The sequence below is a fragment of the Chlamydotis macqueenii genome, chromosome 18 (assembly GCF_036417535.1).
Source record: "Chlamydotis macqueenii isolate bChlMac1 chromosome 18, bChlMac1.mat, whole genome shotgun sequence".
Classification (NCBI taxonomy): Eukaryota; Metazoa; Chordata; class Aves; order Otidiformes; family Otididae; genus Chlamydotis; species Chlamydotis macqueenii.
The window spans coordinates 1,409,415-1,435,467 of record NC_141573.1 but is presented as its reverse complement, the minus strand read 5'-3'; the positions used below and the strand labels follow the sequence as shown (position 1 = coordinate 1,435,467).

Here is a 26,053-nt window from a genome sequence, read left to right as displayed (position 1 = left end):
GTGTCGGCACCGGCAGCCGCCTTGGGAAGGCTGTGACTTGGGGCGTCCACGCTGGTCCTTTTCCCTGCTGGAGCTGTCGCTTCTCTCCATAGGCTCCTTTCGCCTTTTTCTTCATCTTTTCCCCTCGGTCTTGTCTCTTGGTGAAAAGCTTTGCATTTCTTGTGCGAATGACCAAAGCAGCAGAAAGCGGTGGCTAATGGAGTGGCTTCAGACTGCCCTGCTTGCGGTAGTCTGTGATAAATTACATGCTCCGCCGGGGTCTGGGAGGTTTGCTACCCCGAAGCAGCTACTGATACCCGTGTGTTCTTTTTCCACACCCGTAGGCATGGCGATATGCTGTTCCTGTACCCCTCCAGCCCGGCCGGCCCCTCCTCGGAGACCATGGACACCTCTGTCGCCCAAGGCTTGCGGCCTGCGGGGGCCCCCCAGGTGGTGGAAGATGAGATCGACCAGTATCTGATCAAACAGGATGGGAAGATTTACCGAAACCGAGACCAGCAGCTGTAAGTAGGGGTGGGCTTTGTTTCTGCCGATGCATCTGTGCCTCACCGGAGCTTGTGACGTCTTGTCTGAAGCCAGCGGCCAGGAAGTGTGCTATGGGAACTGCCCTCTGAGCCGCTGCGCTGTCCCTCGCTGCCTTTGAAATGTTCACGAGGGAAAACAGCCTTTGCCATTGTCCTGGAAGGTTAAATCGGGCTCTGGCGAGCCGAGGAAGGAAGCAGATACCAAAATCCCAGGGTCTTTGCCAGGAAGGACTCATTCAGAGCATCTATTGTTCTGGTCAAGGTGGCTCCTGCTGTGGGACTTGCGGTCATATATTTTCTGCTCCTAAAACATTTGGAGCTCTCTAGATTAAAATGAATACTTTGAATTCTTCCCCGGGACGTCCTGGCAGCCAGTGCTGTGTAGAAATACCGGGTTATGCTCTGCGTGTGTCACTGCTTCGTACGCAGGGGCTGCTCTCTGCAGTAGCTTCTGTTCCATGTGGTCTCAAGATGCAGCTCCTCGTTTGGGTGCCGAGGTGACGGGCGTGCGGGGCGGCAGGGCCAGGTCTCCGTCTCGCAGGAGAGGCGTGGACGGGGAAACGCGCTTTCAGCCAGAGCTGCCGCCTCGGCGTCGCCCAGCCAGCGGTGGGTGAGCATCAAGGTGGGATTCGTTTTCTAAATTGTGGGCGGCTCCTCTGTCGGAGCGCAGACCTGAGCTCTGTCGCCTTTTCCGGTGCCACGCGGTCTCTCCCTGCTTGGGCAGAGCCTACGCAACCCGGCATCGCTGCCTTCGGCGCCGGGATGGGTGCGTGTGGCACCTCACCTGGGATGTCCCCAGCAGGAGCACATCTTCAGGTCCAGCCACTCCTTAAAGGAAGAACAAAGAAGTGAAGGGAAAACCGAAGCAGTGAGTGGAAATGTCCAGTGGCAGAGACTTGGAAGTGGGACTTGGGTCTCTGCCTGCTTAGTTTTTGACTTCCTTTCCGTCACGTGCCTTTCTAACCTGTCTGTGAAACCAGGGAGTCCGTTTTGCTCTCAGAAACGCAACAAAGTCTAGCTTTGACAGAACTCTAGCTGCAAGAGGCTTAGGTAAACAAAGCAGCTTGTATTTTTTGTAAAAGTGGTAATACGATGGCGAGTTAACGCCACCCTGAATCTACACTGATGCTGCTAAAGCCTCCTCTGTCTGGGGGTGGGTTTTTATTGCTCGTTGTTACCGACGCCCCGGCTGGCTCCCGGCCTGATGTCGTACTGGTTGCTGGCTTGGGGCTGGACCCCTCTGCAGAGTCACTTCTGAAAGGGCTGCAGTGAAAATTTTAAAGGCAACCAGGAATTCTTTCTGGAACGGAACGGCTCACCCTTCCCCATTGTGTTGCCGTCCATATGGTTTATCTTTAGTGCTGCAGCAGCAAGGAAGTTTGGAGAGACGTAGCCTTTGCGAGGAAAAGCCTATCTAACCGTTTCAGGCTGGTGATAAATGAGGGAAATGCCACATCATCGAAACAATAAAGGCAAACCCCACCACTCCGCGGCAGAAAAAGAATTGTCTTTACCTTGACCACATTTTTCAGAAGAATAAATGGAGGTGCTGCTCCCAGCAGGGAGCCAACGCGCAGCGGTGGATGTTTATGATAAAACGAGTGCGTCTGGGCCTGTTCCTGGGTTTGTGAGCACACATCCATCTGAACGCGGAGGGATGCTGGCGTTCGGCGGGGCGCATTAGTGGCCTTTAGTGCTCCTTTCCGTGCGTTATCTGCCACGGCACTTCGTTAAAAGCCATGCTGCAACTGGATCCCGTCCGCTTTGTCTTTGTAAGAGCCGATGTCCCTACTCCTCTCCAGAGGCCTTCCTCTGACAGCTAGCACTGACCTCGTGCTGCCGCAGAGGCGCGGGGGGATTTTTTTGTTGGTTTGGGTTTTTTTTTTTTTTTACAGCGATCACCTCAAAAGGAGACGTTTCCCCTCTGTTTTGTAACTGTACCCAGCAGGTCTTTATCTGCCCGATAAACACACGCGTCCCTGTTTGCTGCAGACCATCCACCAGCGCCTGATAAAGGATGGATGTTTTGGTTGTCTTGTTGTAAAACCACACAGGCCGGCCCTGTGCTGGAGATGTAAAATTCCCTGAATTGAAACACAACCCCAGCGCCGGGCTGTAAAACTTGAGAAGCTGTGATCTGACTTCGGTTCCCGCGGCTGCTCAGAGAGCAGGGCCGCTTGCCGGCGGCACGGACGTTAGGAGGGGTTTGTCTTGACCTGGGACTCGGATTTAACCTGGAGCCGTTGCTGTCTCTTGATGTGAAGTTATCTTGTGGTGACCCCTCTGGAATATTCCCTGGTGGGTGGAGAGCTGTGTGTACAGATCTTCCACACCAGAACTGTTAGTCTGGAGCAACTTTACAGTCTGACTTTTCCATTAGTAAGTAAGATTTACCGCTGCTTCTCTTTCTCTTTGCGTAGGTGTCGCCACGGCCCCTTGGGTAAATGCGTGCATTGCGTGCCGCTGGAGGTGAGTGCCCCACGAAGGTGCTCTAGAAAGCCGAGCGACAGCTGCTCGTGTCCTCCTGCGTTTGGTTCCTTCCAGTATGAACGCTTTTCCTCGGAGCGCTGCCCACGTAAAGAGGGCAGCTCCGTGTCAGAATCCTGCCTCCAGGATCACTAAAGCCCTTCCTGACCCTGGGTTTGTTCTGGTTAACGCTCTGGTTTTCTGCAGTAATGAGTTTAACACAAAGTGCTTTAGAAAAGCTCCAGTTTTCTTCCCTCTTCACTCTCGCCCGGATCTTCTTGTTTCATGCTCCCTCTCCCGAATCCCAGCACTTCCCAGTTCAACCACCCATGATTCAGGCTGAAGGCAGCTTCAGTGACGCATGCGAGCGTGCGAAGCTGTGTAATTTACAGCACGAAGCAGTGATCCCTCGAAAGTCGCTGCGAGCCAGGATGGCTGTTCCCCCGCTTCCCCGCCGTGCGCTCGGGAAGTTCTTTGGCCTTGTTTGAGCAGCTGGGCTTTTTGTTTGCTGTCAGATATTGAAAGGAAAAAAGCGTTTTGCCTTTGAGGCTGGTTCTGACTTGTGGAGCCAATCTGTTCCGAGAGTAGGAGGCGATAATAAAAGTTGCTGTTGTAGAGTCCCACTCTTTCTATCGCAGTAGTAGCTGCCTTGAAAATGAGCCTAAATTTTCCTGATTGTTTCCACATTGGGAGCCAGTGGGGCTGACTCTAGAACATCCATTTGTTTCGTGATCAATGTATTATCAGACAGGTGTCTGACCTGGCTTTTCTTTGTGTGGTGTTTTTGGCAGCCTTTTGATGAGGATTATTTAAACCATCTGGAACCTCCTGTGAAGCATATGTCCTTCCATGCCTACATCAGGAAGCTGACCGGAGGGGCAGACAAGTAAGAAAATCTCTGTGTTTAAGGGAATCTGGCTGTAGCGTGTTTTTTAAAGTATGAATGAAAGTACAGACAAATCTCACCAGAGCAGTGTTGGATACAACTATTGGATGGCAAACTGAGGAGAAAACAACATGTAAAGAAAAAAAAAGAAAAGGAAAGGAAAAAAAAAAAGACAAGGGAAAAAAATTAACTCTGTCTTTTTTTTTTTTTTTTTTTTTTCCATGAGAATGTAATTGCTTCCAGGAAACACTACTGACAGGGCGAGAAGGCCAGATGGAGGGAAAGAGGTTCCCTAATTATTCCAAGTTCCGAGCTTGAGTCTCAAACCTCGTGGAGAGGCACTGAGACTGGGTGGACCTGGGGAGCTTTTATTCACCGATGGCTTTTCTTACCTGCAGACATGAACAGGACAGAAAGACGAGCCTGACGTTTCTCAGGGCCTGATTCTGCTCTGTCCCACGCTCCGTGCGTTCTTGGTGAAACCTGTTCATGTCACGGGGCCGCAGTTACTGCCCAGTAACTGGAAAACAAGGCGTCCTGCCTCACAGTGGGCTGGAGCGTGCTGTGGGGACATGGGCCGGATAAGCTCTGAGCAGGGAGGAAGCCTGAAAGAAGCGTTTATTTCTTTATGCCTCGCTGTGGCGCACGTGTTCTGTGAAGGATCTGAAGTCCCCTTGGGTGACGTCGGGGAGCTGAAATGCAGCTCCTTTCAATAAGTTACGCGGAGGTGTAACCTTCTCCCTCCTATTCCTGTATGCCATTGGGAATTTTTTTCGTGTCTCTGTGAGATGCAGCTCAGGTCCGCAATACTTTCATTTGAGGGGAACTTCCCGTTGCAGGAAGCCTTGTGCACATGAAAGGAGCTCTAATTTGCACTGGCAGTATAATCTACTACTTCCCACGTGCTGTGTAAATTATTTAAGCAGGGTCCTGTGAGTTTTCTGTCTCCGCTCTTGCTCGAGTGTCTGCTTAGGAGCTGAGTCGGGGAGCGCATGTCAGCCTCTTGACCTCCCTCGCTAAGTGGGCAGCGGAGGTTACCTGGGGAGCGCAGGAGTGGAGCGTTCCCCCGTGGGAGTTTGCAGGGTGCTTTGAGATCCTCTGAAGATGGAGAGCACTGGTGCCACCGCATCTCCTCTGCCCTGCTCCCTCTGTGATATTTCCAGCTACTTGCTTTTTTTGGGAAGCGTTTGCTGTGGTAATGGCAGACTTCTCTTTTCATTCTTGCAGGGGGAAGTTTGTTGCCCTGGAAAACATAAGCTGTAAGATCAAATCAGGCTGCGAAGGGCACCCGCCTTGGCCAGAAGGGATTTGCACAAAGTGCCAGCCAAGCGCCATCACTCTCAACAGACAGGTGAGACGGAGCTCGCGGGAGCCCTTGTGCCTAAAGCTGAGAAGGGACTTGACCTTTCTTTTTGGAGAGATGACTTCAAGAACAGCCAACTTGGAGCAAAAAGCCTTTGCGTATTGGCAGTTGTTGGGGAAATGGCTGTTAAGGTCTTCAGTTCCTGCAGAAAAGGGCTCCAAAATGTATCTGGTTCAGCAGTTTACTCCTAATGTGGAGGACATCTGAGCTGGCACCACTAGCGATGAACCTCCACTCTTTTACCTCACGGGATCCAGAAGGCCACCCACTGTTTCTTCTTGTTTCCTCTAAAATTTCGCTTTTTTTAGTAGCAAAGGCTCTTGGGGTAAGGGCCTTAGGAAAAAAGCCAAGCTCATGGGCTGCTGGGGGCGCTCAGGGCTTCCCCACGCTCCAGCCCGTGGGGAGCCCTGGGCAGAGGAGCGGTGCTGAAGGCGGAAGATGGGAGAGGGTGGGAACTGGTAGCTTTCCCTGTCCCTGCTCCGGCGGGATTCAGCTGTGAGGGGTGGCCTGCGTCCCAGGCGGCTGGGGGTCTCTGGGGAAGGTGTTGGCAGTAGGCAAAGTAAACGGACTAGTGGAGGATGGCCTGACGCTTGGACTTTGTCAAACAGAAATACAGGCATGTTGACAACATCATGTTTGAGAACCACACAATTGCAGATCGCTTCCTCGACTTCTGGCGGAAGACAGGAAACCAGCATCTCGGGTATCTCTACGGCCGGTACACGGAGCACAAAGACATCCCTCTGGGCATCCGGGCGGAGGTCGCTGCCATCTATGAACCCCCACAGGTAAATCTGGGTGCCGTGGTGTCGGGGTCAACGCGTAAAGATAATCAGGGAATACGGAAACGCTTTTTTTTTTGTTTGGGAAACCTCAGGCAGTACTTCTGACTGCGGCTTTGTAAGGAAAAGTGTCCTGTGAAAAAGATGTTGTGGTTTATGTCTTTGTGTGATTACCACTGAAAGAATTTTTTAAAACGCAGATTTGCTTTTTGATGTTTTTACATTTTCTTTTACATTGCTCTGCGCTCAGATGATTTAAAGCTAGGGAGACTTTGTAGCAGTGGATTTAATTGTCTGTGTTTCCTTGATCACTGGATTTCCAAGGTTACGGTATGGAACCGCTTGAAAACAAATTCCATACTAGGACAAAAAAGTTGCGGCCCTTGCTTCCGTTTCTAACCAGCTCTCTGGGAAAATTTAAGCAGCTTAATTAGATGAAAATGAAGCCTGCTGCCTTATCGAGAGGCCACGGGTGTGTTCGGTGCCTCAGAGCAGCCAGGAGTCCCCGCTAGATGGTGCACGGCACCGCCCAGCACCGCGCCCAGCACCGCTGAGCCTGGCCTCCCGGGGAACCCAGGGGCTGAATTCGGTGTCAGAGAGCTGAAACTGGAGATGGAAAAGCCACTCAGCCCACAACACAAGGCTCAGCTTGAAGCTGAGTTTGCCTGCTGGCTTCCTCCCCGCTGATCAAAGTCGCTTTTCTCGGTGCAGACCCTATGTATACCAACATACCGTGGTGGGTCATGTGTTTTCTTCCTCTTTATGATTTTTGCACAGTTGCTAGAGTAAAATGCAGCAGATCTGTCAGGGGGAAAGAACAAATGGGTCTTTGGGAATGTGTGTGTGTGAGAGCAGAATTGCAAGCCTTTTGTGAGTTCTTCCCTTTCCAATACGAACAGAGCCGTGCCCTCCTTTGTTTCAGTATTGCTGTGAAGCCCCAGCCTTGGAAGTTCGTACGCCGCTAGTTGTGCACGGGAAAAGCAAGGAAGCTTTTGCTCTCCTGGCAAACAGTCTCTGTGCTTCTTGGCGCGGCACCTCCTCACACGAGAAAGCTTGCCTCTGAAACGCGCCCGGATGGAGTCGTGTTTTCCAGAGCGTGGGGGGAAGGCCTGGGCGTGGGCTCTTGGATTCACTGCATTTCGGCCTCTCTGCTGCGAGAGGATTCAAACAACCGAAACGGCGGTACAGAACCGGCAGGTGGAACTGAGAGCTTTGGAAAAATTGTATTATATCTTCCCTTTTCCAAAGTGCTCGGAAACAGCCGTAGCCTGTTTGTAAATGCTGAGTCGTTCATTCATAAACCCCGATGCAGTTTGCAAACTTAGCTGAGGAGCTCTGACAGGATGGGTGTGCGAGGAGAGGAGGTCTGTGGGGTGAAACCAGTCCGTGGTAACGCCGAAGGGGAAACCCGGAGCCTTCCATCCTCTGCCTGCTCCTGACAATAACTAAGCGTACCGTGTTTTTTCCTCTTCCTTCTTACTAGCAAGTTTTTCTTTGCTGCAGATTGGTACACAAAACAGCCTGGAGATCCTGGAAGATCCCAAAGCCGAGGTTGTGGATGAGATCGCTGCAAAGCTTGGGCTGAGAAAGGTTAGGATGTTGTCGGATCTCGTGCGTCTTTGTATGGCAGTGAAGAAAGTCGGCAGCACTTCAGCTCCACGGGGTTGTTCAAGACCGTTTGGGCATACCTGAAATCTAGCTTAAGTGTCAGTAGCTCTTACGCTTTTAGGTATGAAAAACAAAATGAGAGCATTTTCCTGAACACAGGCATCTAGCAGGGCTGTGCAGCTGAAGTCAGCAGTCCTCTGTGGTGAATGACATCAAAGGGAGTAGCAAAGAAGCAGGAACATGATTTTCCCTTTATTTCTCCTCAGATAGGAGCCGTTCCTAGTAGCATCTCCCTGTGAGTGCTAATTTGGCACAGATGTGGCTGGAGTTGCCTTCTGAGTTTGTTCTCCCTTTTGTCAGAATCTGTGCTCCGCTTCTAGGAGCAGAGGTTTTTATTCTCCTCCGTTAATTTGTACATGAGTTCGTCTGTACGTTGGTTTAGGGGTGCAGGTCCCCGAGCAGCTGAGCCGCTGTTCCCCTCGTGCCCGCAGCCTGCCAGATCAGAACGTGTGGGTACTGGGATCCACTGGTTTGCTGACATCTCTCCAACCTGTGCTGATATTTTCCGGTTTGGGAACTCTTTTGGTGTTGTGTGAATGCCAGGAATGAGATGTACACAAACAAGATTTTACTTGCTAAAGAAAACACAACTCAGAAAAGGCTCGGTACAGTAGACTATAAACATCTGTGGTGAGGGCTTTTGTTCTCTGCAGATAAGATCTTTAGCCGTTTGCCAGCGTCTGAAGCAAAGCTTCTGTGCGTGTTATTTATTTCCGTGCCTTTCCTCTGCTTCTCCCATCAGATATTTTTAATCAATACGACTTAACACGTAACGCGCTGCTGGTTGCAGGTTTTTGTCTGTCTGGGCTCTGCTGGGAATCTGAATCAGCGGCCCTTCCTCCGAAGGGTTAACGCTGTGGGAGCTGGTCAGGGGAGCTGTTTTTAGCACGTGTGTGCAGAAGGGTTCGCGCAGCGGTGTGTGTGTACACATCTATACTCATATGTGCAAACAACGCAGAAAGCAGGAATGTGTTTTTTTGGATCAGAGCAGACTCCGATTTGGAATGAATCACACTCCAGTGGGAACATATGAGCTTTATCTTGACTAGTGGCTGCGAGCTTCAGAATGAGATCATGTGAGCTGCTTTGTCATCTGCTGGCGCTCCCGGTGCCGCTTTGCGCTGAATGCTCAATAGGAAATGCTTTTTGCTGTGGGTGGGAGGAGGTAGCGGCTGAGAGGCCTCTTGCAGCCTCCAGATCTTTCCATGAAAAAATATTCCATAGTGAAACATAAAGCTGCAGGTGCCCCTGGCCGGCCAGCTGGCATGCTGCTCCTGGAAATGGGATTCAAATGAGCCCGGCGCAGCTGGGAGAGCCATTTCCTTCAGGCAGCATACAGCAGGGCTGCGCGAGAAGCCAAGAACATCTTGTCCTGCTAGGAGAAAATGTATAAGCTCTCTTCTGGATTTTTTTTTTTTTTTTTTTTTTCCTTAAAGCAACTTTCTCCATAACACTTCTTTATAGGTTGGCTGGATATTTACTGATCTGGTCTCTGAGGACACACGGAAAGGGACTGTTCGATACAGCAGAAACAAGGTGAGAGTCAAGTGCAGCTCATTACAGCTGCTGGTACCCAGGGCTTGTGTGGTCGCTGGCTCTGCCAAGCGCAGTGCTGAGCCGGGGCAGCGCAGGGCCGGAGGTGACGCTGGGACTGGAATTCCTGTGAAATGGGGTTTTTCAGAAGCTTCTGAAGGAAAAGGAGCTTGAGCTGGAAGAGCACTGTTAGGGGTTCGAAGCTGTTTGGGTGGCATGCAAAGCTGCCTGCAGCCCTTCACTCTGCTTTGAGAAAATGGTGCTGACAGTTTAAGGGAATTCAGTGGAGTGGAGGGAAGGGAGTGGTGTGAGGTGCAAATTCGGTGAGCAGAAGTGACTCAGAGGATGTTCTTAGGGGCTGGGCTCTGTGAGATATACGTGGCTCAAAGTTTGACCTTCTCCGTTCCTGTAACTCTAGGATTAATGATTTCCCTATTTGGAAAACGAAACTCGTTTTTAAAAAAAAAAAGAAGGTGTGTAAAGGTGGGTGGAACTAGAAGTGGGGCAGTCCTTCTGGCGAGAGCCGGGCCCAGGGCTGGAGAGCTGACCTGTTGCATTCTTTTCCCAGTCTCTGCAGCAACTTTCTACGAAAGCACGTTTCACTAGGGTGTTGGTAGTTTTCTTTGGCTGCAGACCAGGGAAATAGGTCTAGGCTACATCACGTTGTCCTTTTTATTGACGTTTCTGCTCTTCCCTCAGGACACGTATTATCTAAGTGCAGAAGAGTGCATCACAGCTGGAAACTTTCAGAACCAGCAGCCCAACATCTGTCGCCTTTCTCCAGATGGTCATTTTGGATCCAAGTTTGTCACAGTTGTGGCTACAGGTATAAACTGGCCTCGGCTTGCCCCGGCTCTCTTGGTTGCACGTGAATTCTCTCTTGTTAATAGAAGAAGAGTATGCAGCTCTGCCAGAAGTCGTCAGACGTCCTGGTCCCCATCTGTCCTATTTAACGAGGGGTTTGCCTTGCTCTATCAAGTAAAATACTTTTTCATTCTTTGTGCTGTCTTCTCTACAATTATTTACCCTGTCCCCTGCAGGAAGCTTAATTGAGGCTCAGGCCGGGAGCATCCACCTCTCTGATCCAGAAAGCATTTTTGCCTGCAGCCAGGGCTGTAACTGTTGGTCGCTTTTCTGTTTTGAATCTTTAAGCTCCAAATTCTGTCGCCTGAACGCAGCGGCACAGAACCACGGCATTTTGGATCCTGAAAGTTACTCTGGCTGGCTTGGCATAAAGCAGGGACATTTCTCTCCCTTGTGTTGCTGTCAGGGACACCCTTACGTGGGATGCTGTGCTCTTCCGTGCATGGAAACGTGGTGGGTTTTTGTTTTTTTTTTATGTTTGTTTGGCTGAATAAAACAGAGGAGCCTGCAAAACGCTTTGCTTTGTCACCTCTGATTTCAGCCATTTTCCCAGCAAGCCTCGGAGGCGCTGTGGAACAGCCTGCGCTGCCCGGGCTGTGAGGAGAGATGCTGGCGCGTGCTGGGAGAGCTGTGGTGTTAGAAGTTCAGTCTGCTGTTCTCCATGGGATGACACATGTCTTCATTTAAAATTTTCCCTGGAGCAGATACACTGGGCTCTGGGTCTGTTTAACACAATGAAAAAAATGCCTGACTTCCAAACAGCATCCAGTGTGAAAACTGAAAGTGTGATATTGTATTGCCTCTCTGAGCCCAGGTTTTGTAAGCGTTCCCGGAGCCTTTTCCACTGAAAACGCTCTCCTTCGGTTGACAGGCCTGTGCAATCAGGCAGCTGCCCGTACATTCCAGACTGCTAAACGCATCCATCTTTCATTAAAGATAGATGTGTATCTCTCACTCTTTTTTTTTTTTTATTTATTTCTATTTTTTTAAACAAGGTATTTTACTGAGAAAATGATGGCTAGCTTTGTTCAGGCCTTCCTTGTGTCTTGGGCTATGTTTAATTTCTAGCAGTGTTTGTTCTGGAGCAGTGAGTGATTGAGGTTAGAGATCAAAGGGTAGAAAAGGAATATTTCCTCTTTTCTGTTCCAGATAATTTCATTCTCTTCTGTTAAATCAACCCATCAGGTTTCTATTTAAACACTTGATTCCTTCCTTTTGTGCCGTATAAATATATTTGGACAGTTTGCATCAACTTTGCCTTTAAATCCTCTACATGGATTAATTCCCATCCCCTCCTGAATTCCTAGGTTGGGAAATCGTAACGTTTTCCTACCATCTGTCTGTATCTCCGCTTTCCAGTTGTGTTCTAATGACATATGACCTGATGTTGCTTACATTATCCAAATTAAAGCGCTAAGCATGTGATCTATCAGTGAGCCAGGGCCTTAATTTCCAGTTTCCATGTCAGATTTCCACCAAGCCATCCATTACAGGCTGAGAACACATTTTTTTCTTCTTATGCCTGACATTACTAGGTGACCAGCCCCGAATCCGCAGCTCGTGGTTCCTTGGAAATGAAACAGGCTCACAGGAGCTGTGTGTGTGCCTGGTTTTTGGTTTGAAAGAGAGAAGATACCTGCAGGGTAGTGGGAGGGTGATGCTGAGGAGCCTTCCGAAAGGGGAGCTTTGCCTTCTTTAAGCCGCTGGCAAAGCGCTCCTGCCGTCGCTCCGGGTGTCTGTCCTGTTAGGGAGCTGTGAAAATGTGTGATGCTGAAGAAATGTAGCGCTCGGAGGGGATTCTTGCCTGGAAGTGCTTCCCATGCAGCAGCTCCAGTGTTTTCTTCTCCCACTTTTCACTATTAACAAGGCTGTCGCGTTTAATGTTACTCTTAGAGTCGTGCCTCTCTGGGTTACGCTAAGCAGATCGCTCTCCTGCAGGATTTTTAACCAGCCTTCTCTCTTCCAGGTGGTCCCGACAACCAGGTCCACTTTGAGGGGTACCAGGTCTCGAATCAGTGCATGGCGCTGGTTCGGGACGAGTGCTTGCTGCCCTGCCGCGACGCGCCGGAGCTGGGCTATGCCAAGGAGTCCAGCAGCGAGCAGTACGTGCCTGATGTGTTCTATAAGGTAAGGGCTGCGTGCCTGCAGGGACGGGGAGCTGCAAAAACGGCTCTGCCGCGTGTCTGGAAATCGGTATAGCCCGCTCAGGAAAGGATGTCTTTGAGGTCTGAACTATTTTCGGTAGTAACCCTTCACCACATGTCTGCTAAGTAATTGCATAAGCTCCATTTCCCCCTCGTAAACGTGCTGTTATGGTTTCCAGTGCAGCGGTAGCCATTGGCTATCCAGCTTCTAAATGAGGTCTGCAGTGATCCGCTGAGAGCCCGTAGCAAGTGCTCTGAATTCACCTCCTCTTTCATATTTGTAGGCAGTGTTTGCCGTGCTTCTCTGTTGATTTTAATCGCCAGCTGAGTTGAGCTTCCTCCGCCGCACAGCCATACGATGCGTGCTAGCACAAACGGGGCGGTGGAAGCAGTGGGTTCCTTGTGCGGTGCCAGGGATTCGCTCGCGTGTGACACGCTTGCAGGCACCAACTGGGCAGCAGATGCACCAAAAGAGAGTGTAGTTCACGCAGCAAGAAGCGAGACAGCCCTGTGCATGCTTCTCCACAACAAAAAGAAGGTGTGAAGGCTTTCAGAGCAAGGGCAGGACCAGGGTGCGCCCCGGCTTTCCTCTCTTGTCCCCAGTCCTTGTCCTGTTCTTGGGTCAGGCAGTAAACTCCAAAAACTGGTCCTGAGGAGCAGCAGGGGATACGTGCATCCAGAGCGGACCCCAAGTACTTGAAGTGTCGTGCGAGAGCACTGCTGGTAACCTGTCAGCTGCGGTTTTGGGTGCAGTTTGTTAGCGATGGATGGGCCGTCATCGTTCCCCTGACGGTTGTTTCGGCAGATCTTCAGCCCCCCTGTATCTGCAGGGCCGACTGAGAAACGTGGGGACGGGATCTCTGCGGAGGCTAATAGCACTGATTCTCAAACCTGTGTGTGTTGGTGCCCTGTGAGCAAGGACAGAGGAATTAATTAATGGCACTGCTTGCCAACTAATTAGCCGTCCATCACCCAAGTTAGTTATCTCATTCTTGTCTGTGTCTGCTGTTCACAGCCCACTCAGCCTGCAGCGCTCGTGCTGCCTCTATTAAAGCTGCCCGTTGAGCGTAGGGTAAGCAAAGCTGCCTTCCTTCGGGACAACTGCAGTGAGCGCGCTGTGCACCAGCGCAGAACCGGCGCTGGTCAAAATGCTCTGGCGTGCCCCGAACTGGGAAGTGCTGCCTGAGTGAATGAGACTGCCTTCCCCACTCCATCCCCTAATGCGGAACTGCTGGCTTGTCCTGACACCACCTGAAAATGAGGAACACCTCTTGGTAAATTCAGTGCTTGAGCAGAAAGGTGGATGGAACCCGTGCCTTTTTCCTCAGCGCGCCGACAGCTTGCTCTCGGGAGCTGATAAGCCAGGTCCGATTTAGATACAGCAGAGCTCGATTGTGCAAGGGTTGGCCCTGAATGCAAAGATGAGATCATCTCCTGGCGTGCTGCGGTCCCGCTCTGGAGGAGCCCGCGCCGTGCCACAGTCAGGGTGCAGCCTTGCAGGAGGTCCCGCAGGTCTGTGTCCCACATGTGGGCCACCCGGGGTGTTCGGAGCGGCAGGAAGCCGGTGGGTGTTCCCGTAAGGTCTTCACTCCCATTCGTAATCTGAAGCAGGGAGATAAACAAAATGCTAACTGATGGCTCCAGCCTCCTGTGGAAATTTCCATGAACCACTGATTCACTGGGGCGGGCTGCAGCTCATTTCATATGTTTTATAACTTCTATCCATAATTGCCTTTTTCATGATGTGCTCAAGGAAGGCTTGAGGACTCCTCTGGCGGGTGTAATTGTCCTTCAACCTTAAACGTGTTTGGCTGTAGGATCTCTTAATTTTTTTGGAATGTTCTTAAATCAATGGAAACCTTAGTCACTCCTGGCTTTGCAAACCTTTAGGGTCTCGTTAAATGTGTGAGGCTTGAGGTCAGAGACACTACCTCATGGTTACTGGGCTGGTGACAACAACGGTGTCAAAGCGTTGGTTAAATGCAGCGAGGAGCCGGGGTCCAGGGCTTGGCCTCGCGGCAGAGGTGCAGCGCCCCGCTCCCCCTTTCTCTGCTGAAACCGCAGGAGCTGAGCAGCTTTGTCCCCAGTCCTGGATGTGGGGGTTCCCCTCTGTGCCGTCCCCCGGCTGGCTTTGGGCAGAAAGCTGCGCTTCTGAGTCTTGCTGCGCTTTGTCCCGGACTGAGAAGCGATCGCTGGTGAGAGGGAAGCCCATATGCATATTTCTGTGTAGCATGCAAATACTCATTTGAAAAGCCCTTTAGGATGAAAGGAGCTATACAAATTTATTCTAATTGGATGGGAACCAGAAGGCCAATGTCTGTGCGGCATGGGTGTATTTATAGAACAACTGTGCATCCAGATGTGAGGCGAAATCTTTTGAACCCTCGTATCTGTCTGCAGCAGGGCGATGCAGCAGATTCAGCTTCGCCTTTGCAGAGAGGGAAGGGTGCCGCTGTTCCCACCGATAGCGCAGTGTAAGGTAATGCTGCAGGCACAGGGAAGGTACGAGGACCCGCGCCGCAGACAGGACAGCCGCGGCTTTGGGGACTTCAGTGCGCGGGCGAAGAGGTGCCTGGGAAAAGGAGCGGCTGTCTTTGGTCAGCGAGCTGTTTTTCCACGCTTTGCACCACGTTTGGTGTTTGTGGAGTGGGAGCGGAGGCTACCGCGTCCGCTGGGGCTGCAGCTGTTCCTGCCTGAACGTGACTCACCTCAATGGTGTGCTACCGCAGATGGGCTTTTCTTCCATGGGAGTAGGAAAACTGGTGGCACCGGCGTTGTCCTGCCTCGGGAGGCGAGGCGTTTTTCCTGAGCCGTGTGATTTCGGTATTTCTTTACCATTCTCTTTATGTTGGCCACTAGCCCTGCTGCTTAGAGGAACCACCCCGGTGGAATTGGCAGTGCGCGCTTTCGACACGCGGCCGTTGCTTTCCTGGCTTTTGAAGGCTGGACTTCTGCTCTAGCGTGAAAGTCAAGGGCTTTGGGGACCGTGAGTACGAGTCACTTTGCTGAGATGCCTCTCCAGGTAAGATTAGCCAGAAGGAACAAAACATCCCCCTTGGCCTCCCGGGTCGTCTGCGAAGCATCACAGCACAGCGCTGTTTCCAACTCGAATGTTGCACAACCAGCATGCGCTTCTTGGCGAGTTCAGTGCAACGAAACTCAGGAAGGCGTCGCTCTTGTCAAGACACAGACGCGCAAGCCGGGGTAATCGCTCTCTGTGTGCGTGAAGACGACAGCGTTGCAGTGGCCGCTTCACCCTGTTTCTCAGCTGGGTGAGGACATTGCACGTGGGCATTTTGTGTTCCCTATCTGCTGCCCTCAGGAAGCCTCCTCCACTAAGAATGCACCTTCCACACCGTGGGCTGCTTATTCAGAGCTGAAGCTGCTTGCAGCTGGTGCTCAGTGCCCCAGCGGGTGCGATCCCTCCCGTGGGGCTGCCCGCACCCCGTGCCTGCTGCCCGCCGGCTCTCTGCAGCCTGCCGAGCTCGTGGCTGCGGTGCTGCAGCGTTGCCTTGCTGCTCCCCGCAGCCCTGTGGTCCTCTGCTCCGCTGTTAGCTTCATGGGCATCTCAACCCCCCACCGAATGGGGGAAAGAGATTGCTGGGTTTTACAGACCCTTTGAAATACGAATAATGGGATTCTGGGGCTGGCTGGCTTTGTCTCTTATCGCAGGTATTTGCCTCAGCTCAGTGCAAACACGAAGACGTCGTCCTTGCAATGAATTGCGTTTTACAGCTGCCTTAATATTCCCCCGGAGTTTCTTTGGGATGGTGCAAGACGAAAGCCCTTCACAATGGCGGTGTTGTGAAAGAGCCCTCTGCCCTCGCAGAGCCCTGCGTGCGCGTTGTGCTGCGGCGGTGCAGGGGCCTGGGCTGCCGTCTGCTTTGATTAGAGCCGAACGGGACCTCTGAGCCAGGCTGTCCCCAGCGTGGCACGCGTTGCTTCCGCTTTGAAATACTCTTCCAAGGGAAAACACGACAGCCAGGCTGCGCGGAGAGTTCTGCGGGGAGTTTTCACTTCCCCTGGCTGGCCTCCTACCAACAGTTCGTGTTGGACTGGAAAAGCCTTCTTAGCCTTAAATGTCCCGGCTGCTCTGGGGAGGAGGATGCGTGATTAGCTCACGAGGAGTCTCCTGAGAAGGGTTCAACTCTCACTGACCTATCGCTTGCTCTTAGAAAAGTCGCTCAATTTCTGAGCGTCAGCTGCTCTGTCTGTGCGAGGGGGCAGGACTGCCCAGTAGAGCTCGTGGAAATCGGCGCAGGGAAGAGCGAGGCTGGCTTTTATTAACGGACAGAACGGACAGACAGCCGCTCAGCTCCGCGGTACCTTTGGCAGAGTGACCCCACGGGAAGGACTAATGGCATGGGACGCTAACGGCTGTCCAGAACTGGGGCACGGAGCTGGAGCCTCCCTCCTGGCCGACGGCTGCCCGGGCTCCTTGCTTGGCTGCTCCCCTCACCCAGTCTCGGAAATCCCGAAGCCTTCCCAGCTGCAGCCGTCCTGCAGTGCCGCAGAGCTGTGCGGCAGGGCCGGCCGCGCTCCCTGCGGACACACCCGTCCTTTTCCCTGTTCCACCTCATCCGTTTGCAGGTTCTGGCTCCGAACGGTGGTTGGGAGGGCTCGAATCACAGCGCCCAGTGCCACCTCCACTTTGCTCCTGCCTTCCAGATGATTCACTGTCCAAATCCTCCAGGCCTTGCTGCTTGATTTTCGTCCAGGAGCCAAATAGTTGCGCCTTCGTTAACCCCTTCCTGGCCTCTCTTTGGAGCGGTCGCCGCTGCATGCAGCGCGTGGGCGTTCGTGGCTGCGGGGGTCTCCGGGGCTGCGGCAGTAACGCGCCGAGAGGCGCTGCTGGGGCCCCCGCAGCTGCCCGGTTCGGGATGGAGATGTCTGTCTCCCAGCAATTCTCCCAGCTTGACATTCGTTAAGGCCTTTTAAACGTAATTGCCTAATAAAATGGTGCGTGGGGGTTGCAGGAGAGTGCCGGCACTGGCAGGGGGGCTTTTCTCTCTGAGGGGGGGCAGGGTCTGGACATGTCCTCGATGCGGGGGGGAGCGAGGCTCCGGTTTGGTAGGAACAGTCCCGTGCGTGTCTTGAAGGCCTCGGCAGCGTGACATTAAAAAGAAGGCATTTAACGTGGAAATCCCCAGAGGCGGAGATTAAAGCGAACAGGTGCTGGAAAAATGTTTCTGCATATTAGAACTTAATTAGATTTGAAAATGAATTCCAGATGGGCTAATTACGTGTGAGTTGTTGCAGGTTCTTTCTTGCAGGGGCAGGATTGTGTTTGGGAAGCTGATTTGCTCTGATTGGATTTGATTCCTGACTCCTGCGGTATCGCCGAGATCTAGAAGCAGGTTAGCTCTCAGGTCCTGTGATCTCCCTGAAAAGGCTCCGCGTCTCCTCCTGCGCCTGTCAGAGCTGGGGAGATCTGAGGCCGCGAGCCACCGGCCTTGTTGCTGGAATAACCACAGGGCCAACAACCTGTCATGTTCAAGGAGAAAAGATCCTTATCGGAATTGCTTTTAAAAGGAGCTTCAAAGACTGGAAGGTGGATTTTTTTACAAAGGGAACGGTTCCTAGGGACAGAGGATGCTTGAGGAGGGGGCTCGCGAAGGGGGGCTGCCGCCCGAGGGGAGTGGCGTGCCGGAGCCTGCTCGGGCGATGCCCGTCTGGGTGCAGCGAGAGCGCAGAGCGTGAGAGCGGGGTGCTGGCTGCCACGCCACATATTTGCGCTGTGTAAATACTAGCGTAACCGGGAACCGCTGATAGCGGGGCAGTGGTGTACGCCGGGAGAAAACACGGCCCGGGAGAGGAGGGCGTCAGCCGTGGGCTGACAGCTCGTCCCGACGCACGGCGCTCGCTGGCTCAGCCCGAGGAACGCCGCGCAGAGCCCCGTGGGGGTCGCGGCCTCTCGCCGAGCTCCCCCGAAGCCACCGGCGTGTCACGGTGACGGCTTCGCCGGCGTGCGGCGGCTCTGGGTCTGCCCCCAGCCACTGGGACTTCAGAGAGCTCAGTAAATGTAAACGTTAATGTAAGGCCCCTGATTGGAAATTATGGGCGTGTGATTTATACGGGGCTCCATGAATGATTTATAACATGTTAAGTGATGATTTAGGTAGAAAATACAACCCCCTCTTACAGAATCTTTAATGAAAAGTGTCAGTTCTCATGAATTTATTTCTGAAGCCGTGTTTGAACTCGGCATGTTTGACATAAATCACGTCTAATTGTCATCTTATGATTAATGAACATATGCTGGCCGTTTTTCTCCATAATTAAACTTTGTGTTCAATTCGTCTGGCAAAGCAAAACAAGTTTACGCGTTGCGATATGCTGGCTCTTCAGGTCTGTGTATGAGAAAGTGCCTGGACTTCCAATTCCCAAGCGGGAGCTGGATGAGAGGCTCGCGGCCGGTTTTGCAGAAAGTCTGGTTTGCCTTGGCTGAGAAAGCAGATGTGGCGCTGTCCCTCCCTCCGGAGACAGCTCTGCTCCTGAAATGGCACTTACACGTCTTGGGTAACGCCAGGCACCCCTCGGGTGGCGATGGCCGAGGCAAACGAGACCGAGGTGATTTGTGAGTGCACGCCCCCGTGGCTCGCGGGGAAGCAGAGGGCGTATGGAGTTACGGAGATCTCTAGAGCTGCAGGGAATCGCGCAGCGCTGCAGCACCCAGCCGCGGAGGAGCAGGTTCTTCTCTGCCCCCACAGCGATCTGCCAGAGCTGAGGGTTCCTGGGCTCCTGCGCGGGTGTCTCCGGGGCAGGATCCCTTAGGCTTCACGCTGCTTCCGCGCTGAGGAATAATACGACTTCTCTTCTTTCAGGACATAGACAAGTTTGGCAACGAGATCACCCAGCTGGCTCGCCCGCTCCCGGTTGAGTACCTAATCATAGATGTAAGTATTCGGTGCGCTCGTTTGCTTGCAGCAGGAGATGGTCGGGGCAGGGTGAAGTTCTTAACCCACCTCTAAAATCCGCGCTGGGGGTGATTCATGGGACAGAATTTCTTTCTTTCTTGTTTCCCCTCTGCTGCCGGGCGTTCCCAGCACAGAGGCTGCGCTCTGGGGTAACCGCAGTGCTCCGCGGGATCGGTGTGCTGCCAGGGAACACACCCCCGCACGCTGCCCGGGGTCTTATCCCGGCTCCGAACTGGCACGCAGCCACGCAGCGGGGCCGCGGCCAGCCCCGCGGGTACGGGTGCTGGGCACTACCGCACGGGGAGCTGATTAGAGAGCTCCAGTTGTCTGTCTCTTAGCAGCAGTGAGGGATCCAGCCCCTTTCAGTGAGTCAGCAGAGCAGGTTGGTTGCACAGAGATGCTTTTTCTAGGGGGAGGGAGTCCCTGCCGCAGCGCAGCTTGGAGCGAGCGCTGCCAGGCACTGGGGCACGGCTCTGCCCTTTGGCTTGGAAGGAAACTGTGACGGTGTGGAAGGCAGGAAAGCAAATAATTTGGATGACAGATGATATCGCGGGAGTTAGAGGTGGTGCCAGTAACGATTAAATCCCCCCGGAGCAGCTGGTCTGGTCCAGCTAGCCCTGGCACGGGCAGTGTCCTGTGGGCGCAGGGACGCTGGCAGTCCCGCTGCCTCGTCCTTCTTCCCTGTTTCCTACCTGCTGTGCGCGTCGCTTATCAGAGCAGCTCTGCAACGCGTGACTCGCACGGAGAACGCCGTGGCTGGAACAACGGGCCCGTTGTGCGGGGCCCTCGGACGCCCTGTGCCGGCTGGCAGCTCCAGAGCGTGTTTATTACTCCAGGAGCAAAGGCATCTGTTTCCGGGCTACCTGGGGCGTAACTGTGGCGAAAACAGATTGATGGAACATGCGTTTAGGAGCAGCCTGGAAAGCTGCATTTCTGAAACGTTGGTTTTTGTCTCTTAAAAAAAAAAAAAAAAAAAAAAAGGCTTTATTCCAGTTAAGACTGTCCTGGCAGGTAGGTCTGCATCTCTGCTTACAAAGGGCCTCGCCGACAGGGCCCAGCAGGCACAAACTGGCACCAAAGCTTTAAAACTTCCAAAATGAGGACTAGTTTAAACGTCAGAAGCTGGCCCAAATGCTCCTGGTGAGCTCAGTAATGTGGGAGCAACGTTGTGTGACCCCGTTCCCCGTCCCTTTGGCAGAGGGGGCAGGGAGGAGGCAGGGTTAGCACACCCAGGGCACGGTGACTCTGAATTGCACCTGTTCCGGCCCCGAACGGAGCAGCACGGTCCCCTGGCTGCCCCACGGCCAGGCGTGGGGGCCGCACTCCCCCTGTCACCCCTTGGTGTTAGGCTGACAGCCTTGGTGCCCGGCATGGGCGCTGCTGGCCGTTGCAGAGAGGGATGCTCTCCGCGGCGTCGTGCTGCGCTCTTGGCAGGAGCGAGCTCGGTACGTCTGCCGCCAGCTTCGTTAGAAACAATTGCCAGGAGCTAAGGGGCGTGCTGATTGGAATATCGCTTGGAATGTTACAAGCCTTCAGGAGATCCCTGCTGTCATTGCCTCGCTGTCTTCCTGGCTGAGCTCTGACGTGCAGCCGTGGCTGCTCTCGGCGACAGGGAGCCTTGCTTCCCGTGTGCCCCTCGCCTCTCCTGCCGTCAGCGCGCTGATCGTCCTTTCTTGCATTTTTAGATTACTACAACTTTCCCCAAGGATCCAGTCTACACTTTTTCTATTTCTCAAAACCCGTTTCCCATCGAGAACCGTGATGTGCTGGGAGAAACTCAGGTAAGGAGCGGTTTATAGCAAAGCTGTGTTTCGTGCAGAGAGGTTGTCTGTCTCCCTTGCAAAGGGTTGGCTGCAGTCGTGCCCTTAAATCACCCCTTCGCGCTTCAGCCCCGTGCTTGCCAAACGCCTTCCTGCGCGGAGCAGCGTCTGCATGCCGATCAGCCGGCTGGGCGCCTCGCTCAGTGACAGGGAGCCGGGCTCCTCGCTCTGTGCCAGCGCTGGCGCCTCCCAGACAGCACCAAAGGGGTCGGGGGGGCTCCGGCGCCACGCTGACAACACGGGACCCGCGTCTCCCTGTGGACAGGAGCGGGACGTGGGTCTGTTCCTCCAGCTCTCAGAGTGCTGGCTTCCCTTCCTTTTTAAAACGCAGAGGCCGGTTGCTGGAAGAGGCCCACAGCGTTGAGCAGAGGCAGCTGCCGGGCGGCTCGAGGCACTCGCTGCGTTTGCCAGTGCGCGGAAGTCTCGAGTTGCTTTAAAGCAGCAACGGCTTGTTTCTCTACGGAGGCCGTGCCAAAGATGTCAAAGGCTTCCTCCGAAAGTCATAACAAGAGAAGGGTCGCTGCCCGTTGTCGGCAGAGCGGGAGAGGTCGGCTGTTCAATGACAGCTTTGGTTCTTGTTTCTGAGGATGCCCTGGGTTCAGGAGCGGAGAAAATGAGGGATTTGGGGAAGAAGGGGCTGCTTTGTCCTCGTCTGCCTCTTTTCCTTAGGGATCGGGCTCTGAGCTGAGCTGACTGGCCTCTGCTCAGCATCTCCCGGGTCTGGGCTCTGCTCTGTGTGCACTGGGGCTGCTGAGGCGCTCAGACAGGCGAGGCAGCGTGGGCCCGGAGATCCTGTCCTCTGGAAGCTGAGAGCTGAACTCGGCCAGCCAGCCTGGGATCCGATTGCAGGAGGGTGTCTGCACGTTGCAGCCGATGCCCAAAAGAGACAGGAATGTTACAGCGTCTGTGAGCGGGTCTGAATAGGAAAGCAAAGGTATCACGTGGGGGGATGTGACTTCTCTTTTTTACTTCCCCCTCTCTGTAGGACTTCCACAGCTTGGCCACGTACCTGTCCCAAAATACTTCCTCCGTTTTCCTAGACATCATTTCCGACTTCCATCTGCTCCTCTTCCTGGTCACGAACGAGGTCATGCCTCTGCGGGTACGTAACAGGGAGGAAAGAGCCGTGTCAGCGTCGCGTCCCCGGGGCCCTGACCTCGTGGGGCGCGGTGCGGTGCGGTGACCGACCCACCCTGCCAGCCCTGGGCACGTCCCCCGGCTGCTGTGCCGCTGGCCCAATGCCTCTTCCAGGCTGAGCTGTTGGGAGAAGGTTTAAAAAGTGAAACCAAAGCCCCAACTAGACCAAGAGCTCTCAGCACGCTGCTGGGAGCAGTGAGGGGGTGGTGGTTGTTCGCGCGGTCACAGATCGGATAGAGCCAATTTGGCTGCGGCTCTGAGAGCTGGAAAAAATTTTTAAAAATATCTCAGAATCAGAAATTCCTGTTGTAATGATAACGGGATCAGAGCCCCCAATCTCAGTGAGGCGAACGACTTCCTGGCTGCGCAGCTCTGCCGCTCTTGGCCGGGCACCGAGAGCTTGGCTGCAGCCCAGGCCCCCGGCTCACATCTGCGCCGCCGGACCTTCCCGGTGTACGCAGCGCGCCAGCAGAAAGGGCCGTGTGTTTGCCAGAGGCTTCGAGGGCGCCGAGGACCGCGCGTGCGCAGGGCGGCCGGGCTGACCCTGGGCAGCTGGAGATCAGGCCCGGCCGGGGCCGGGCTCCGGTGCGGTGGGTCCGCAGCCCGGGGAGCCAGGCTCGGCGCGGAGTGCCGGCACGCTTTCCCGCGCAGGGCAGCGTGGCGGTCGGCTGCAGCCTGGTTAGGTGATGACCTCCACGCAGAGGAACAGGGAGCATTCGGGGTTTCGGGGTATGTCTGAGCGCTGGGAGGAGCGGAAGGGACAGACCGCATCCTGCTCCTTGCCTGTGAACCCCGCTGGGGCAGCCCAAAGGGATTTTTAGGAGAGGGCAGCAGCTCAGACTCGCAGCTCTGCCTTCCTGTGGCCGGTGGAGGAGGGCAGGGAGGCACCTTGCTGGTCGCAGCTCCAGCCTGGGCACCGGAGGGGCATCCGGCGCTGATTTCCCTCGTCTGGCTTTCAGGACAGCATCAGCTTGTTGCTGGAAGCCGTGAGGACCAAGAATGAGGAGCTCGCGCAGACCTGGAAAAAATCAGAGCAGTGGGCCACCATCGAGCAGCTCTGCAGTAAGAAAGGGGGGCTCCTCTGGGAGGGGGGCCCTGGGGGCAGGGCTGGGCCGAGCTGGCCGGTGGGTGCTGCTCTGAAGCCGCCGCGGAGGCCACTGCAGGCTTGGGTGGGAGGGAAGCTGCTCCTCGGTCCCGAGCCATTCCCGCTGCAGCGCTCAGCCGTGGGGGGCCGGGATCTGCCACCACCCCGGAGCCTCCCCAGGGGCCTGGCCGCAGGGTCGGGGGCAGTGCTTCGGCAGGGAGGCCGCTGCCTGGGTCGGGACGGGAACTTTGCTCTGGGTTTGGGCGGGGGACCTGCCTGTTCGCCCTTGCTCTGACTGAGCTCTTCCTCTGGCAGGCACGGTTGGCGTCCAGATCTCAGGACTGCAGGAGTACGGCGCCATGGGCGGCTCGACGCACGCCGCGGCGGTGGCCATGTGGCCCTGCCAGCACTGCACCTTCATGAACCAGCCGGGCACGGACCACTGCGAGATGTGCAGCTTGCCACGCGCCTAGCCGCGCCCGCGCCTCCAATACAGAGCAAACCCGCGAGCAGCAGGAGTGGTGCTTGTCCCTTCCCCCTCCTCCCTTCTGCTTCCCCCCCCCCTCCCCAGGCCCCCCCCGGGGCACGGAGCTGGGCAGGGCGGGGGCTCCGGCGCTCCCCAGTTGCTCCTCGCTCCCTTCCAGGGGCAGCCCCGTCGTCGCAGCGGGAGCTGGGCGCCCCGGCTCCATCCTGACTGGCTTAACCTCAGCCTTCGTTCGGGGGGGACGGGTCACCCCCCTGCCGCCCCCAGCTGCTGTGCTAGGGCTCCTGGGGAGGGCTGGGGGCGCGGGGGGGGGCTGTGGCCGGCCGGGACCCCTCCCTCCCTGCCCGCCTGCCTGCCCAGAGCCTCCCGCTGTAGCGGAGGTGACGGCGAGGCCGTGGCGTCTCCCTGCCCGCAGCTTCGCCCCCACTTTCCCTGCCCGCGTGCGTCGCTGCCGCCAGCCTTGGGGGTGCGCGGGTGCCACCGGCTTTCGCGCGGAGCGGCCCAGGCGCGGCGAGCAGACAACCGTTCCCAGCGCCGGGGCAGACGGCGGCGCTGCCAGGCTGGGCCCCCCCGCGCGCTGGCAGCGCTCCCGGAGCAGGACGGGGCCCCCCTTGGCAGCGGGAGAGGGGTGGGCACGCGCCAGCTCTGGGCTTGGCCCCGCTCCCGCGGCACACGCGGCACCGAGCCGCGCTCGCCGCCTCTCGTGCGGCAGAGCCGCTCCGGCACCCGGCTGCGCAGGCCGCGCGCCGTGTCACCCCGCGGAGCGCGGTTCGGCTCCCAGGGAAGGTGCGAGGCGCCGTGGGCGCGCAGCCGTGGCGGGGGAGCTGCTTAATTCGGGTGCCCACCTCCCTTGGCGAGGGAGCCAGCCCCCGTGGCTGGCACCTTCCCCGGTGCCCGCGTCCCTTCCGAGCGCCTCCTCGCTGGGGGGGGGGCGTCCTACTGCGCCCTCCCCGCTCTCTCTGCCCCCTAGACCGTGGCTGCAGAGGGGGTGCAGGGGGCTGCTTGCGGTGCCCCAGGGGCTCAGCTCTCCTCTCCCAGGGCCTCTGCCCCCCTGCCCGGAGCCCCCCCTGCCCCGGCGCTGTGGGCTCGGGCCTTTGTTAAACCCCCAGGGCACCGGTTCCAGCGCTGCCCCGTGCCCCCGTTGTAGGAGGGGGACCAGAGGCTTTGTCCCGCCGGCATTATGCGAGCGGGCGCGCGGGCTGCGGTTTGCTTTTTCCCCTCCGTTTGCTGGTGGCGGGGGTCGTGGCAGCGTGCAGCGCCGGGCCCGGGCAGACCCGGGTGCGGGGTCCGCGAGTAGCGTTGAATAAAAGCACCCGAAACGAGAGCCAGGGCCGTGCCTCCCGCGCGCCGGCGTCCGCGTGGGGCTGCGCCGCTCTCCCGCCGCCCCGTTGCCCTGCTCCGCCGTGGCCCGGCGGTCTGTTTGCAATCAAGGCCGGAGCCGCGTGCGGCCGGGCCCCGCGCCAGGCCAGCGCCTTGAAAAGCCAAGGCGGCGGCCGAGCCAGAGCCAGAGCCGGGGGAGCCGAGCCCGGCGAGCGGCCGCCTCGTCCGCGCCGCCCCAGACCTCAGCGCAGGTAGGACGCAGGAACGGCTGCGACGGCGCCGGGTCCCGCGTGCCCGGCCCTCGGGGACGCGACGCCCGCAGCCGAGCGGGGCCCTTCTGACGACGCCATGCCGAAGCTTCTCCCCCTCCTCTTCCTCGCGGCTCTGGGCTGCGCCGCCAAGGTGAAGCGGCGGCCGGCGGCGTGGGACGAGGGAGCAGACGGTAACCCCCCGCCGCTCGAGGGGGGGGCACGGGCAGGGGCGCGGGGCCGGAGGGGCGCTGGGGCGGGGGTGTCGCGGGCAGCCAGCCCATCTCCGGTCCCCGCAGGCGAGCGGGCGCCGGCGAAGGCCTGCGCCAACCTGACGCTGGTTTTGGACAACTGGAAATTCGCCATCACTTCCCAGATGAGGAACCTGCTGCTCTTCGACCACCAGAGCGTCCTGCCCGACTACGGCAGGTGAGGGGGCGGCGGGGCCCGGCCGTGCCCCTCCCGGGGCGGGGGGTCCCGCGCCCTCACCCCTCCCCTCCGCAGGATCCGGTCGCTGTCGGGGGCCCTGGACGAGCTGTACCGGGAGTTCAGCCGGTTGAAGGAGCAGCTGGGCCGGCTCTCGGCGCGCTTCGCCGAGGTGGAAGCTTTCGTGGAGCAGCTCAGCCGGGCCCGCGGCCCCGCCGCGCCCCCCCGCCGCCGGGGGCCGCCCCCGCCGCCCCGCAGCGGCCCCGCCGCCCCGCAGTAGCGCGGCACAGCCCGGGAGGGGGGAGCCAGCCCAGCCCCCGCTCGCCATCAATAAAGCCGCTGCCGCCAGCACCGCCTCGCTGCTCTGTGAGCCCCACGCCACGGCGG

At 56.2% G+C, this 26,053-nt stretch overlaps 2 protein-coding genes across 2 annotated transcripts in view; both read left to right on the top strand.

Moving 5' to 3' along the window:
• Window positions 1-23,697, top strand: part of NPLOC4 (NPL4 homolog, ubiquitin recognition factor) — a 28,459-nt gene extending 4,762 nt beyond the window's left edge. Inside the window, exons 4-17 of the mRNA XM_086762200.1 lie at window positions 324-503; window positions 2,945-2,993; window positions 3,782-3,876; window positions 5,104-5,227; window positions 5,848-6,027; window positions 7,525-7,611; window positions 9,154-9,225; window positions 9,922-10,048; window positions 12,053-12,213; window positions 19,055-19,126; window positions 20,833-20,928; window positions 21,953-22,069; window positions 23,064-23,166; window positions 23,504-23,697. Coding sequence (XP_086618326.1) covers window positions 324-503; window positions 2,945-2,993; window positions 3,782-3,876; window positions 5,104-5,227; window positions 5,848-6,027; window positions 7,525-7,611; window positions 9,154-9,225; window positions 9,922-10,048; window positions 12,053-12,213; window positions 19,055-19,126; window positions 20,833-20,928; window positions 21,953-22,069; window positions 23,064-23,166; window positions 23,504-23,661 — 1,621 coding nt within the window. The 3' untranslated portion in view covers window positions 23,662-23,697. The remainder of the gene's footprint in view (window positions 1-323; window positions 504-2,944; window positions 2,994-3,781; window positions 3,877-5,103; window positions 5,228-5,847; window positions 6,028-7,524; window positions 7,612-9,153; window positions 9,226-9,921; window positions 10,049-12,052; window positions 12,214-19,054; window positions 19,127-20,832; window positions 20,929-21,952; window positions 22,070-23,063; window positions 23,167-23,503) is intronic.
• A 1,638-nt stretch (window positions 23,698-25,335) lies between these two features.
• On the top strand, window positions 25,336-25,963 carry LOC147598433 (uncharacterized). Its single transcript, XM_086762199.1, has 3 exons — window positions 25,336-25,434; window positions 25,540-25,669; window positions 25,745-25,963. Exons 1-3 carry the CDS (start codon window positions 25,341-25,343, stop codon window positions 25,944-25,946), a joined length of 426 nt encoding a protein of 141 aa, XP_086618325.1. The 5' UTR covers window positions 25,336-25,340; the 3' UTR covers window positions 25,947-25,963.
• Window positions 25,964-26,053: the final 90 nt, after the last annotated feature.

What these genes read in the sequence shown, in the direction of transcription:
- LOC147598433 (XM_086762199.1), top strand. Translation starts at nt 25,341, where the DNA reads ATGCCGAAGCTTCTCCCCCTCCTCTTCCTCGCGGCTCTGGGCTGCGCC. An exon ending in GTGGGACGAGGGAGCAGACG is followed by an intron (nt 25,435 to 25,539) that starts GTAACCCCCCGC and finishes CGGTCCCCGCAG; the next exon opens with GCGAGCGGGCGCCGGCGAAG. An exon ending in GTCCTGCCCGACTACGGCAG is followed by an intron (nt 25,670 to 25,744) that starts GTGAGGGGGCGG and finishes TCCCCTCCGCAG; the next exon opens with GATCCGGTCGCTGTCGGGGG.